This window comes from Bufo bufo, chromosome 3, assembly GCF_905171765.1.
Source record: "Bufo bufo chromosome 3, aBufBuf1.1, whole genome shotgun sequence".
Lineage (NCBI taxonomy): Eukaryota > Metazoa > Chordata > Amphibia > Anura > Bufonidae > Bufo > Bufo bufo.
Window position 1 is genome coordinate 705,105,549 of NC_053391.1, and position 14,672 is coordinate 705,120,220.

General features: G+C 55.0%; 1 protein-coding gene across 1 annotated transcript in view; it reads left to right on the forward strand.

Annotated features, from left to right (window-relative positions):
* The window catches only part of TRIM3 (tripartite motif containing 3), a 42,685-nt gene extending 32,981 nt beyond the window's left edge, over positions 1–9,704 (forward strand). Inside the window, 6 exon segments of the mRNA XM_040426700.1 lie at positions 5,001–5,104; positions 5,182–5,349; positions 7,223–7,403; positions 7,556–7,626; positions 7,858–7,998; positions 8,249–9,704. Coding sequence (XP_040282634.1) covers positions 5,001–5,104; positions 5,182–5,349; positions 7,223–7,403; positions 7,556–7,626; positions 7,858–7,998; positions 8,249–8,401 — 818 coding nt within the window. The 3' untranslated portion in view covers positions 8,402–9,704.
* Positions 9,705–14,672: the final 4,968 nt, after the last annotated feature.

A 14,672-nucleotide genomic window follows, 5' to 3' on the forward strand; every position in this document is an offset into this window, starting at 1 on the left:
CTCCACTTTCTGCCAGAGCTCAGGGCTGTGCACCTCCTCCCAGGGCTCTCCCCTCAGGGCTGTGCTCCTCCTCCCAGGGCTCTCCCTGTACTCAGTGCTGTGCTCCTCCTCCCAGGGCTCTCCCCTCAGGGCTGTGCTCCTCCTCACAGCGCTCTCCCCGGCACTCAGGGCTGTGCTCCTCCTCCCTGCGCTCTCCCTGTACTCAGTGCTGTGCTCCTCCTCCCAGGGCTCTCCCCTCAGGGCTGTGCTCCTCCTCACAGCGCTCTCCCCGGCACTCAGGGCTGTGCTCCTCCTCCCAGCGCTCTCCCCGACACTCAGGGCTGTGCTCCCCCTCCCAGGGCTCTCCCCCGACACTCAGGGCTGTGCTCCTTCTCCCAGGGCTCTCCCTGCACTCAGGGCTGTGCTCCTCCTCCCAGGGCTCTCCCCGACACCTCACGGCTGTGCTCCTCCTCCCTGCGCTCTCCCCAGCACTCAGGGCTGTGCTCCTCCTCCCTGCGCTCTCCCCGACACTCAGGGCTGTGCTCCTCCTCCCAGCGCTCTCCCTGTGCTCCTCCTCCCAGGGCTCTCCCCGACACTCTGGGCTGTGCTCCTCCTCCCTGCGCTCTCCCCTGCACTCTGGGCTGTGCTCTTCCTCCCTGCGCTCTCCCCGGCACTCAGGGATGTGCTCCTCCTCCCAGCGCTCTCCCTGCACTCAGGGCTGTGCTCCTCCTCCCAGCGAAATTAAAAGCAGGTTTTACCCGTGATTATTCCCAACTCGATTTCTAACAGTGATTTCTCCTCTTGGACTTAGCTGTCATGCTGTTCAAACAAGACCAGTTGCATGTTTCGAGCTGCTACAATTCAGGAGAAAGCAGCATCTAAATCAGCCCTCCTCCCTCCACTTTCTGCCAGAGCTCAGGGGCTGTGCACCTCCTCCCAGGGCTCTCCCCTCAGGGCTGTGCTCCTCCTCCCAGGGCTCTCCCTGTACTCAGTGCTGTGCTCCTCCTCCCAGGGCTCTCCCCTCAGGGCTGTGCTCCTCCTCACAGCGCTCTCCCGGCACTCAGGGCTGTGCTCCTCCTCCCAGCGCTCTCCCCGACACTCAGGGCTGTGCTCCTCCTCCCAGGGCTCTCCCTGCACTCAGTGCTGTGCTCCTCCTCCCAGGGCTCTCCCCTCAGGGCTGTGCACCTCCTCCCAGGGCTCTCCCCTCAGGGCTGTGCACCTCCTCCCAGGCTCTCCCCTCAGGGCTGTGCACCTCCTCCCAGGGCTCTCCCCTCAGGGCTGTGCACCTCCTCCCAGGGCTCTCACCTCAGGGCTGTGCACCTCCTCCCAGGGCTCTCCCCTCAGGACTGTGCACCTCCTCCCAGGTCTCTCCCCTCAGGGCTGTGCACCTCCTCCCAGGGCTCTCCCCTCAGGGCTGTGCACCTCCTCCCAGGGCTCTCCCTGACACTCAGGGCTGTGCTCCTCCTCCCAGGGCTCTCCCTGACACTCAGGGCTGTGATCCTTCTCCCAGGGCTCTCCCTGCACTCTCGGCTGTGCTCCTCTTCCCAGGGCTCTCCCTGCACTCTGGGCTGTGCTGCTCCTCCCAAGGCTCTCCCCGACACCTCAGGGCTGTGCTCCTCCTCCCTGCGCTCTCCCCGGCACTCAGGGCTGTGCTCCTCCTCCCTGCGCTCTCCCCGACACTCAGGGCTGTGCTCCTCCTCCCTGCGCTCTCCCCGACACTCAGGGCTGTGCTCCTCCTCCCAGCGCTCTCCCTGCACTCAGGGCTGTGCTCCTCCTCCCAGGGCTCTCCCCGACACTCAGGGCTGTGCTCCTCCTCCCTGCGCTCTCCCTGCACTCTGGGCTGTGCTCCTCCTCCCTGCGCTCTCCCCGTCACTCAGGGATGTGCTCCTCCTCCCAGGGCTCTCCCCGACACTCTGGACTGTGCTCCTCCTCCCAGGGCTCTCCCCGACACTCAGGACTGTGCTCCTCCTCCCAGGGCTCTCCCTGCACTCAGGAATGTGCTCCTCCTCCCAGCGCTCTCCCTGCACTCAGGGCTGTGCTCCTCCTCCCAGCGCTCTCCCTGTCACTCAGGGCTGTGCTCCTCCTCCCTGCGCTCTCCCTGCACTCAGGGATGTGCTCCTCCTCCCTGCGCTCTCCCTGCACTCAGGGCTGTGCTCCTCCTCCCTGCGCTCTCCCTGTCACTCAGGGCTGTGCTCCTCCTCCCTGCGCTCTCCCTGTCACTCAGGGCTGTGCTCCTCCTCCCAGCGCTCTCCCTGTCACTCAGGGCTGTGCTCCTCCTCCCAGCGCTCTCCCTGTCACTCAGGGCTGTGCTCCTCCTCCCAGCGCTCTCCCTGTCACTCAGGGCTGTGCTCCTCCTCCCAGCGCTCTCCCTGTCACTCAGGGCTGTGCTCCTCCTCCCAGCGCTCTCCCTGTCACTCAGGGCTGTGCTCCTCCTCCCTGCGCTCTCCCTGCACTCAGGGCTGTGCTCCTCCTCCCTGCGCTCTCCCTGCACTCAGGCTGTGCTCCTCCTCCCTGCGCTCTCCCTGCACTCAGGGCTGTGCTCCTCCTCCCAGGGCTCTCCCCGACACTCTGGGCTGTGCTCCTCCTCCCAGGGCTCTCCCCGATACTCAGGGCTGTGTTCCTCCTCCCAGGGCTCTCCCCGACACTCTGGGCTGTGCTCCTCCTCCCAGGGCTCTCCCCGACACTCAGGCCTGTGCTCCTCCTCCCAGGGCTCTCCCTGCACTCAGGACTGTGCTCCTCCTCCCTGCGCTCTCCCTGCACTCAGGGCTGTGCTCCTCCTCCCTGCACTCTCCCTGCACTCAGGGCTGTGCTCCTCCTCCCAGGGCTCTCCCTGCACTCAGGGCTGTGCTCCTCCTCCCTGCGCTCTCCCTGCACTCTCCCCGACACTCAGGGCTGTGCTCCTTCTCCCTGCGCTCTCCCTGCACTCCCCCCGACACTCAGGACTGTGCTCCTCCTCCCTGCGCTCTCCCCGACACTCAGGGCTGTGCTCCTCCTCCCTGCGCTCTCCCCGACACTCAGGGCTGTGCTCCTCCTCCCTGCGCTCTCCCTGCACTCAGGGCTGTGCTCCTCCTCCCTGCGCTCTCCCTGCACTCAGGGCTGTGCTCCTCCTCCCTGCGCGCTACCTGCATTCAGGGCTGTGCTCCTCCTCCCTGCGCTCTCCCCGACACTCAGGGCTGTGCACCTCCTCCCTGCGCTCTCCCTGCACTCAGGGCTGTGCTCCTCCTCCCTGCGCTCTACCTGCATTCAGGGCTGTGCTCCTCCTCCCTGCGCTCTCCCCGACACTCAGGGCTGTGCACCTCCTCCCTGCGCTCTCCCCGACACTCAGGGCTGTGCTCCTCCTCCCTGCGCTCTACCTGCATTCAGGGCTGTGCTCCTCCTCCCTGCGCTCTCCCCGACACTCAGGGCTGTGCTCCTCCTCCCTGCGCTCTCCCCGACACTCAGGGCTGTGCTCCTCCTCCCAGGGCTCTCCCCGACACTCAGGGCTGTGTTCCTCCTCCCAGGGCTCTCCCCGACACTCTGGGCTGTGCTCCTCCTCCCAGGGCTCTCCCCGACACTCAGGACTGTGCTCCTCCTCCCAGGGCTCTCCCCGACACTCAGGACTGTGCTCCTCCTCCCAGGGCTCTCCCTGCACTCAGGACTGTGCTCCTCCTCCCTGCGCTCTCCCTGCACTCTCCCTGCACTCAGGGCTGTGCTCCGCCTCCCAGGGCTCTCCCTGCACTCAGGGCTGTGCTCCGCCTCCCAGGGCTCTCCCTGCACTCAGGGCTGTGCTCCTCCCTGCGCTCTCCCCGACACTCTGGGCTGTGCTCCTCCTCCCAGGGCTCTCCCCGATACTCAGGGCTGTGTTCCTCCTCCCAGGGCTCTCCCCGACACTCTGGGCTGTGCTCCTCCTCCCAGGGCTCTCCCCGACACTCAGGACTGTGCTCCTCCTCCCAGGGCTCTCCCTGCACTCAGGACTGTGCTCCTCCTCCCTGCGCTCTCCCTGCACTCAGGGCTGTGCTCCTCCTCCCTGCGCTCTCCCTGCACTCAGGGCTGTGCTCCTCCTCCCAGGGCTCTCCCTGCACTCAGGGCTGTGCTCCTCCTTCCTGCGCTCTCCCTGCACTCTCCCCGACACTCAGGGCTGTGCTCCTCCTCCCTGCGCTCTCCCTGCACTCTCCCCGACACTCAGGACTGTGCTCCTCCTCCCTGCGCTCTCCCCGACACTCAGGGCTGTGCTCCTCCTCCCTGCGCTCTCCCCGACACTCAGGGCTGTGCTCCTCCTCCCTGCGCTCTCCCCGACACTCTGGACTGTGCTCCTCCTCCCTGCGCTCTCCCTGCACTCAGGGCTGTGCTCCTCCTCCCTGCGCTCTCCCTGCACTCAGGGCTGTGCTCCTCCTCCCTGCGCTCTCCCCGACACTCAGGGCTGTGCTCCTCCTCCCTGCGCTCTACCTGCATTCAGGGCTGTGCTCCTCCTCCCTGCGCTCTCCCCGACACTCAGGGCTGTGCACCTCCTCCCTGCGCTCTCCCCGACACTCAGGGCTGTGCTCCTCCTCCCAGGGCTCTCCCTGCACTCAGGGCTGTGCTCCTCCTCCCTGCGCTCTCCCTGCACTCAGGGCTGTGCACCTCCTCCCTGCGCTCTCCCCTTCTCTTGTTTACTGTATATCAGAGAGGAGTCGGACTGCACATGATAAGGCTGTGGGAGAAGGCCTGCTCAATGTGAAAGTGACACACATTTCTGAGTGTTATTATGAAGTGAAACTAAAAAAGATTAAATTATAAAGCACAAAATCATTTATACAGCAGGGTGTACTTATTCATTAGGGTATAAAAAATTAAACAGCAGTTACACTTTATTTGGCTTCCTATAAATTTGCCCCCATAGTGTGCGTCTGATAAAGGGAATTTAGATTGTGAGCCCCAGTGGGAAAGGGATGTGTGAGAGTGACTGCCATCTCTGTACAGTGCTGCAGAACATGTTAGCGCTATATATGTGAGATGTCACATGAGATAAATCTAACGTGTCCCATGACGGACGTTTCTTTTAGGGTCCCGTGGTCGAGACAAAGGTGAATTCTCCAACTTACAAGGCATTTCAGCTTCCAGTAACAACCGCATTTTGGTGGCGGACAGTAACAACCAGTGTATACAGGTAGCGGGTCCTCTCCTCTGATGTCACAGCCTCTCCTCCACCTTCTGCTCCTCATCCGTTCCTTCTTCTCTCTGCAGGTCTTCTCCAATGACGGTCATTTTAAGCTGCGCTTCGGTATACGAGGCCGGTCACCGGGACAGCTGCAGCGTCCTACAGGCGTGGCCGTGGACATGAACGGTGACATCATTGTGGCAGATTATGACAATCGCTGGGTCAGCATCTTCTCTCCTGAGGGGAAGTTCAAGGTGAACAAAAAAACAAAGATAAAAACATCCTGCACGGTATGATAAATAAATATGCGGATGTCCCTGGCCACATTTTCACGAAAAAAATCACAGAAAAAAAGATAATAGTGCACTAACAAAATAGATGCAAGGATTATATATGGACCAAGCCCTCACTCTGATGTAATAAAATCTAAAACTCTCAGCCAATATACTTTGATCAAAACACATCCACGCCCGCCTTCCCTGCGCCAAGGTGGTCTCAGGTCAGGTGCTTGATGCACATGGCGGTGACTAGGAGCAGCACAACATATGTGCGAAGTCTGCGCTCCTGATCATAGAAGCCCAACGGCATAGGTAGGTTTAGCGTAGGACCCGCCTGACCTGAGACCACCTTGGCGCTGGGTAGGTGGGCACAGATCTGTTTTGATCAAAATATATTGGCTAAGAGTCTCAGATTTTATTACATCAGAGTGAGGGTTTCATCCATATTTGAAGTTCAAGGTGAGTTGTGATCCTAGAGCCCTGTAACACATATAGTAAAGGTCCAAAACATGTTGTGTGTTTATTGTCTTCCCAGTGCTCCGTGTGATCTGTACATGTAATCATGTGTCTCTCACGTGTGGCCTCTGTGACACACTGCCTCTGGTGGCCTCTTCCTCTCTGCTTGGTGTCGTGTCAATTCTGGTTGCCTCTTCCTCTCTGGTATCATGTGTCGGTTGTTGTTCCCTCTTCCTCTGTGCTTTGTGTTGTGTCGGTTGTGGTTGCCTCTTCCTGTCTTCTTGGTGGCATGTGTCTGTTCTGGTTGCCTCTTCCTCTCTGTTGGTTCCATGTGTCTGTTCTGGTTGCCTCTTCCTCTCTGTTGGTTCCATGTGTCGGTTCTGGTTGCCTCTTCCTCTCTGTTGGTTCCATGTGTCGGTTCTGGTTGCCTCTTCCTCTCTGCTTGGTGTCATGTGTCGGTTGTGGTTGCGTCTTCCTCTCTGTTGGTTCCATGTGTCGGTTCTGGTTGCCTCTTCCTCTCTGCTTGGTGTCATGTGTCGGTTCTGGTTGCCTCTTCCTCTCTGCTTGGTGTCATGTGTCGGTTGTGGTTGCCTCTTCCTCTCTCCTTGGTTCAATGTGTCGGTTGTGGTTGCCTCTTCCTCTCTTCTTGGTGGCATGTGTCTGTTCTGGTTGCATCTTCCTCTCTTCTTGGTGTTGTCTGTTCTGGTTGCCTCTTCCTCTCTGTTGGTTCCATGTGTCGGTTCTGGTTGCCTCTTCCTCTCTGCTTGGTGTCATGTGTCGGTTGTGTTTGCCTCTTCCTCTTTTCTTGGTTTCATGTGTCGGGTCTGGTTGCCTCTTCCTCTCTTCTTTGTTCCATGTGTCGGTTCTGGTTGCCTCTTCCTCTCTGCTTAGTATCATGTGTCGGTTCTGGTTGCCTCTTCCTCTCTGCTTGGTGTCATGTGTCGGTTCTGGTTGCCTCTTCCTCTCTGCTTGGTGTCATGTGTCGGTTGTGGTTGCCTCTTCCTCTCTTCTTGGTGGCATGTGTCTGTTGTGGTTGCCTCTTCCTCTCTGTTGGTTGCATGTGTCTGTTGTGGTTGCCTCTTCCTCTCTGTTGGTTCCATGTGTCGGTTCTGGTTGCCTCTTCCTCTCTGCTTGGTTCCATGTGTTGGTTGTAGTTGCCTCTTTCTCTCTTCTTGGTTTTATGTTTTGGTTCTGGTTGCCTCTTCCTCTTTGGTGTCAAGTGTCGGTTCTGGTTGCCTCTTTCTCTCTGCTTGGTGTCTGTGTCAGTGGCGGCCATCTTTCTCTCTTCTTGGTGTCATGGCGATACGGACGGTCTTCCTCTCTGCTTTGTGTAGGTGCAGCTGTCTCTTCTGTGGGCTTTCTCTCATTGTCGCTTTCTGCCCTATGTCTTTAGAACAAGGTGGGTGTCGGTCGTCTTATGGGTCCTAAGGGAGTGGCGGTGGACCGAAATGGACATCTGATTGTTGTGGACAACAAGTCCTGCTGCATCTTCATCTTTCAGTCGAATGGGAAGCTGGTGGGAAGATTTGGAGGCCGCAATCCAGGAGATAAGCAGCAGACCGCGAGTCTCGATGGTAATTATGGCTCTGATTGGTAGAGACGTCTCAGTGGGAGGCGCTTGTGTACTAATGGGCGGAGCCTGTAGTGGGAGCTGTGTGGTGGTTGGAAGGGTGTGTTGTGGGCGGGGCTTTCCATCACCGGTTGTTTACTTCCGCTTTGTTCCCAGGTCCCCATTTTGTGGCCGTCAATAACAAGAATGAGATTATAGTGACGGATTTCCACAACCATTCAGTGAAGGTGAGCTAATGTCACAGTGCGTGGCACCCGTGGGTTTTCCCAGGAGATCCCTTCTGTGGTATGACGAGCGGCCCCTCTCTGTCTTCACCTGTAATCTCTTCCGAGAGGCTACACTCCTGCTCCTTCTTTGATGGTCACATGTTGAGATTTTACGCTGTCTCTGTGCCCAGAAATGCACCACGTGTGAACATGCTCCTACTTTGTGTGACTCCATCCATATTGTCTGTGCAGGTGTACAGCGCAGAAGGAGAATTCCTCTTTAAGTTTGGCTCTCACGGAGAGGGGAACGGTCAGTTTAACGCCCCCACCGGAGTCGCTGTGGATTCTAATGGAAACATCATCGTGGCTGACTGGGGAAACAGCCGGATTCAGGTGGGGACCAAATACTTGAGGGGAGGGCGTCTGCCCAGGTAACTTGTTAGGGTCTTGGGAGGCAATGAAGGGGAAGGATCACACAAGTCTGAAGAATGGGGGGGTTTCCAGTTGCTCTTATGTGGTAGCAGTAGGTAGAGTCCTGGCCCTGGTAGGGCGCTTCTCGCAGCGCACACACTTCCACTGGGGCCCCTATTAACGTCTTGTCTTCCTCCTCTTCTCTCCCATCCTCCATCATATTGCATCCCAGGTGTTTGACAGTTCTGGCTCATTTCTGTCCTACATTAACACCATGGCTGACCCCCTGTATGGTCCACAGGGGCTGGCGCTCACCTCTGATGGTCATGTGGTGGTTGCTGACTCGGGAAACCATTGCTTCAAGGTCTACAGGTATCTGCAGTGATATTGAGGGACAGGAGGCTCGGCGGGCTCAGCTGTCCGTGCCGTGTACATGACGTCTGCCCGCTCTCTGTTTATTCTTCCTGAAGTGGTGTTTCCTTGTCCATCCTAAGCCGCCAGTTCCTTGTCCTAGTGCCAGACGCTGCGGTGCCCCTCTGTCTTCTGCACAAGTGACGTCTATTGACCTCTATCCTCCCGCTTTCTTCTGTCCTCCACCCGGAGTTCCTGCTATGGACGCTGCTAAATGTTTACGACATGTAGAGAGGAATGCGGATGAGCCATTGTCTCCACCGCGCTGTTTGCAAGCCAACCGATGACTGGTGGGATCGATCGGCGCCAGCGAGCTTCACCCTGTGGCTGAGGACATTTGCACTGATGGGATACGTATTACGATGGAAGTAGACGAGCCCTTTCTGGACAGTCCGTGGCCATGCTGTATCTGCCAGTAGTACACGCCTTGGATGTGGGGCGTCACACGTGTGGTCTCCGCTGCTCCCGGGACAGACATGGGTCATCCTTCAGTAGAGCAGGGCACAGGGTGCAGCTCTGAATGTAACCTCCTGAAAGGTAAACAGGGTCTCAGCCGGTTTCGGGGTTTCCCAGCATGCTGTTCTCATAAGCTCCGCCCACATGGTGACCTGGCCCAGGCTCCTCCCCGCCCCCATGAGGTTATGAAGGCTGCAGCTGTTGTACTGATGACATGTGTGACCGCACCCTGGTCCTGGGTGACATCCGGACATTTTATTTCTGTACGTTTTTTTATTTGATTGGCATTTCATCAGCAGTGTGCCGCGGTGTAGACCCCGCTGGGATACCTTGTGCCAAATACTGCAGAAGTGGTGCCAGTCCAGCATGGCTGCCATATCTGTCTCCACGGTCCTGGGGCTTTGGGGGGGTTTGCCGTCTGCAGCTCATTGTTTTTATTTTTTTACGTTTTCACTGTATTTAGTTTTTTACATTTATTTTGTATGCACTGTCATGAATGTAACTTCCTGCTTCTCGCCAAGTCACATGCACATAAAACCAGCACCGATTGGCCGAGCCGCTGCGGTTACCAGTAAGTGTCGGGAAGATGGCAGACATGGTGAAGAATGAATGTGATTGGGGGCAGTGTGCAGAGGTTGTTACACACTGCATGGCCGTACATGGGAATATGAGTGACAACCTCCGCGAGCCCGTCTCTCGGGTGGTCCTGCTTTTCCTTGTTGGATCAGACATGGAGCAGTAATAATTATCATGTATTTAATCGAATATCGCAGGGTCTAAATTCACCGTTCCATTTCCTCTTCTGATCCGTCAGAAGAACAGAGAACAAAAAAAAACGGATCCGCTATTTTGAGCATCTGTTTTAGCCACAAGAAAACGTCCGTCAATGAGGACTTCTCCTGCCGTCAGGAATAACGGCTCTCAGATTGGACCGAGCAAAATAAAGAATCCGTTTTCTTTCTGTTCTCCTGCTGGATCGGAAGAACGGAAAAAGAAATGGCGAAGTGAAACCGGCCTAAGACGCATCAGGATCCGAGCTCCAGACATGGGGGTGGGATAGAGATACTGGCGCAGTCACATGACTGGATCTTCCATATGTGTTTTAGCGTCAGAATTCCTGCAAAGAGCGGCCGCTCTGGGCTCATCAGACAGAGCGTGCTTGTCAGGACCCTGCAGCAAAACTACACCTCCAAGCATGCCTGGACAGCGTACAGCAGGGCATGGTGGGAGTTGTAGTTTTACAGCATCTGGAGGGCAGCCCTGGTCTATATCCTTTCTGCTTCACTTCCAGAACATATAATCATTTATGGGGAGTCACATACTAGAGTGTAAGCTCAGTGGTCCAGGATGACGCTGGGACCCAGGGCTCTTTGTATTGTACACATTGAACAGCTCGCTGCAAATAAAGCCATCTGTCACCGTGGCCCCGGCTCCTCACTTCTTCCCTGCGGGAGGTGTCTAATATCTGAACCGGGTGTACATCACAGGACTGCACAATGATGACTACTCTCTGCAGGAGAGATCAGGGTTTGCACTGCCGGAGAATGTGCTTCATGTATAATGAGGCACGTGCCTCCTCCGGCAGTCCATGCACCTCAGACTTCAGTGTCATTTACCACTGGATAAAGATGGAACGTCGGCCCATTGCCTGCCCCCCAGTGCTGAGGATGATGAAAACAAAAACCTTGTGGGGTTACTTGAAACTGACATAGTGGGCCATAATAAATGACCGCCATGTAAATCCTCCCGTAAGCCTTGCCTCTGTACAGAGACCAGTAAGGCCGCAGGGGGTGCACTCGTCTCACTCTGGACAAAAATTCTAACAACTAGCAGCATAAAATGATAGTAGAAGTGGCCCAAGCGCGCCGGTCCGCTGATTGACCGCTGGACTACGGCCTCCTGGCATCAGAGGGAAGAGACGTCAAAAGGAACAAAGAGGAAATCCTTAGGAAGCGTTACAGTGGACAACGTCAGCGGGTGCACTGAGCAGGAGCTCCGCGTCCGCCACGTGTGTGCGCTCCTAGAAAGGAGAAGAACGCGAAGAGCAGAATAATAGAATGTGAACCGGAGAAAATGGTAGAACTAGAGCCGACTAAGGCCGTTTTCACACGGGCGTTGCGGGAAAACACCCGCGATTTTTTCTGCGCAAGTGAAAAACACTGTAATGCGTTTTGCACTCGCGTGAGAAAAATCACGCATGTTTGGTACCCAAACCAGAACTTCTTCACAGAAGTTCGGGCTTGGGATCGGTGTTCTGTAGATTGTATTATTTCCCCTTATAACATGGTTATAGGGGAAAATAACAGCATTCTGAATACAGAACGGATAGTACAATAGCGCTGGAGGGGTTAATTTTTTTAAATAATTTAACTCACCTTAGTCCACTTGATAGCGCAGCCGGCATCTCTTCTGTCTTCTTTCTTTAGGACCTGGGTTAAGGACCTTTGATGATGTCACTCCGGTCATCACATGATCCATCACCATGGTAAAAGATCATGTGATCACCGGAGTGACGTCATCAAAGGTCCTTAACCCAGGTCCTAAAGAAAGAAGACAGAAGAGATGCCGGCTGCGCTATCAAGTGGACTAAGATGAGTTAAATTATTATTTATTTATTTTTTTAACCCCTCCAGCGCTAGTTTACTATGTGTTCTGTATTCAGAATGCTGTTATTTTCCCTTATAACCATGTTATAAGGGAAAATAATAATAATGATCGAGTCTCCATCCCGATCGTCTCCTAGCAACCAGGCGTGAAAATCGCACCGCATCCGCACTTGCTTGCGGATGCTTACGATTTTCATGCAATACCATTCACTTCTATGGGGCCTGCGTTACATGAAAAACACACAATATAGAACATGTGCGTTGCGTGAAAATCGCAGCAAGTGATGCGTGAAAATCACCGCTCATGTGAACAGCCCCATAGAAATGAATGGGTGGGTATTCAGTGCGGGTGCAATGCGTTCACCTTACGCATCGCATCCGCGCAGAATACTCGCCCGTGTGAAAGGGGCCTAAGCGGTAGAATAGAATGCGAGTACAGGAAGAGGAGCAGAGTGAGCGGTAGAATAGAATGCGAGTACAGGAAGAGGAGCAGAGTGAGCGGTAGAATAGAATGCGAGTACAGGAAGAGGAGCAGAGTGAGCGATAGAATAGAATGCGAGTAGAGGAGCAGAGTGAGCAGAGTGAACGGTAGAATAGAATGCGAGTAGAGGAAGAGGAGCAGAGTGAGCGGTAGAATAGAATGCGAGTAGAGGAAGAGGAGCAGAGTGAGCGGTAGAATAGAATGCGAGTAGAGGAAGAGGAGCAGAGTGAGCGGTAGAATAGAATGCGACTAGAAGAGGAGCAGAGTGAGCGGTAGAATAGAATGCGAGTAGAGGAAGAGGAGCAGAGTGAGCGGTAGAATAGAATGCGAGTAGAGGAAGAGGAGCAGAGTGAGCGATAGAATGCGAGTAGAGGAGCAGAGTGAGCAGAGTGAACGGTAGAATAGAATGCGACTAGAGGAAGAGGAGCAGAGTGAGCGGTAGAATAGAATGCGAGTAGAGGAAGAGGAGCAGAGTGAGCGGTAGAATAGAATGCGAGTAGAGGAAGAGGAGCAGAGTGAGCGGTAGAATAGAATGCGACTAGAAGAGGAGCAGAGTGAGCGGTAGAATAGAATGCGAGTAGAGGAAGAGGAGCAGAGTGAGCGGTAGAATAGAACGCGAGTGGAGGAAGAGGAGCAGAGTGAGCGGTAGAATAGAATGCGAGTAGAGGAAGAGGAGCAGAGTGAGCGGTAGAATAGAACGCGAGTACAGGAAGAGGAGCAGAGTGAACGGTAGAATAGAACGCGAGTACAGGAAGAGGAGCAGAGTGAGCGGTAGAATAGAATGCGACTAGAAGAGGAGCAGAGTGAGCGGTAGAATAGAATGCGAGTAGAGGAAGAGGAGCAGAGTGAGCGGTAGAATAGAACGCGAGTGGAGGAAGAGGAGCAGAGTGAGCGGTAGAATAGAATGCGAGTAGAGGAAGAGGAGCAGAGTGAGCGGTAGAATAGAACGCGAGTACAGGAAGAGGAGCAGAGTGAACGGTAGAATAGAACGCGAGTACAGGAAGAGGAGCAGAGTGAGCGGTAGAATAGAATGCGACTAGAGGAAGAGGAGCAGAGTGAGCGGTAGAATAGAATGCGTCTAGAGGAAGAGGAGCAGAGTGAACGGTAGAATAGAACGCGACTAGAGGAAGAGGAGCAGAGTGAACGGTAGAATAGAACGCGAGTACAGGAAGAGGAGCAGAGTGAGCGGTAGAATAGAATGCGAGTAGAGGAAGAGGAGCAGAGTGAGCGGTAGAATAGAATGCGAGTAGAGGAAGAGGAGCAGAGTGAGCGGTAGAATAGAATGCGAGTAGAGGAAGAGGAGCAGAGTGAGCGGTAGAATAGAACGCGAGTAGAGGAAGAGGAGCAGAGTGAGCGGTAGAATAGAATGCGACTAGAGGAAGAGGAGCAGAGTGAGCGGTAGAATAGAATGCGAGTAGAGGAAGAGGAGCAGAGTGAGCGGTAGAATAGAATGCGAGTACAGGAAGAGGAGCAGAGTGAACGGTAGAATAGAATGCGAGTAGAGGAAGAGGAGCAGAGTGAACGGTAGAATAGAATGCGAGTAGAGGAAGAGGAGCAGAGTGAGCGGTAGAATAGAATGCGAGTAGAGGAAGAGGAGCAGATTGGGCGGTAGAATAGAATGCGACTAGAGGAAGAGGAGCAGAGTGAGCGGTAGAATAGAATGCGAGTAGAGGAAGAGGAGCAGAGTGAGCGGTAGAATAGAATGCGAGTAGAAGAAGAGGAGCAGAGTGAGCGGTAGAATAGAATGCGAGTAGAGGAAGAGGAGCAGAGTGAGCGGTAGAATAGAATGCGAGTAGAGGAAGAGGAGCAGAGTGAGCGGTAGAATAGAATGCGAGTAGAGGAAGAGGAGCAGAGTGAGCGGTAGAATAGAATGCGACTAGAGGAAGAGGAGCAGAGTGAGCGGTAGAATAGAATGCGAGTAGAGGAAGAGGAGCAGAGTGAGCGGTAGAATAGAATGCGAGTAGAGGAAGAGGAGCAGAGTGAGCGGTAGAATAGAATGCGAGTAGAGGAAGAGGAGCAGAGTGAGCGGTAGAATAGAATGCGAGTAGAGGAAGAGGAGCAGAGTGAGCGGTAGAATAGAATGCGAGTAGAGGAAGAGGAGCAGAGTGAGCGGTAGAATAGAATGCGAGTAGAGGAAGAGGAGCAGAGTGAGCGGTAGAATAGAATGCGAGTAGAGGAAGAGGAGCAGAGTGAGCGGTAGAATAGAATGCGAGTAGAGGAAGAGGAGCAGATTGGGCGGTAGAATAGAATGCGAGTAGAGGAAGAGGAGCAGAGTGAGCGGTAGAATAGAATGCGAGTAGAGGAAGAGGAGCAGAGTGAGCGGTAGAATAGAATGCGAGTACAGGAAGAGGAGCAGAGTGAGCGGTAGAATAGAATGCGAGTACAGGAAGAGGAGCAGAGTGAGCGGTAGAATAGAATGCGAGTAGAGGAAGAGGAGCAGAGTGAACGGTAGAATAGAATGCGAGTAGAGGAGCAGAGTGAGCGGTAGAATAGAATGCGAGTAGAGGAAGAGGAGCAGAGTGAACGGTAGAATAGAATGCGAGTAGAGGAAGAGGAGCAGAGTGAACGGTAGAATAGAATGCGAGTAGAGGAGCAGAGTGAGCGGTAGAATAGAATGCGACTAGAGGAAGAGGAGCAGAGTGAGCGGTAGAATAGAATGCGAGTAGAGGAAGAGGAGCAGAGTGAGCGGTAGAATAGAATGC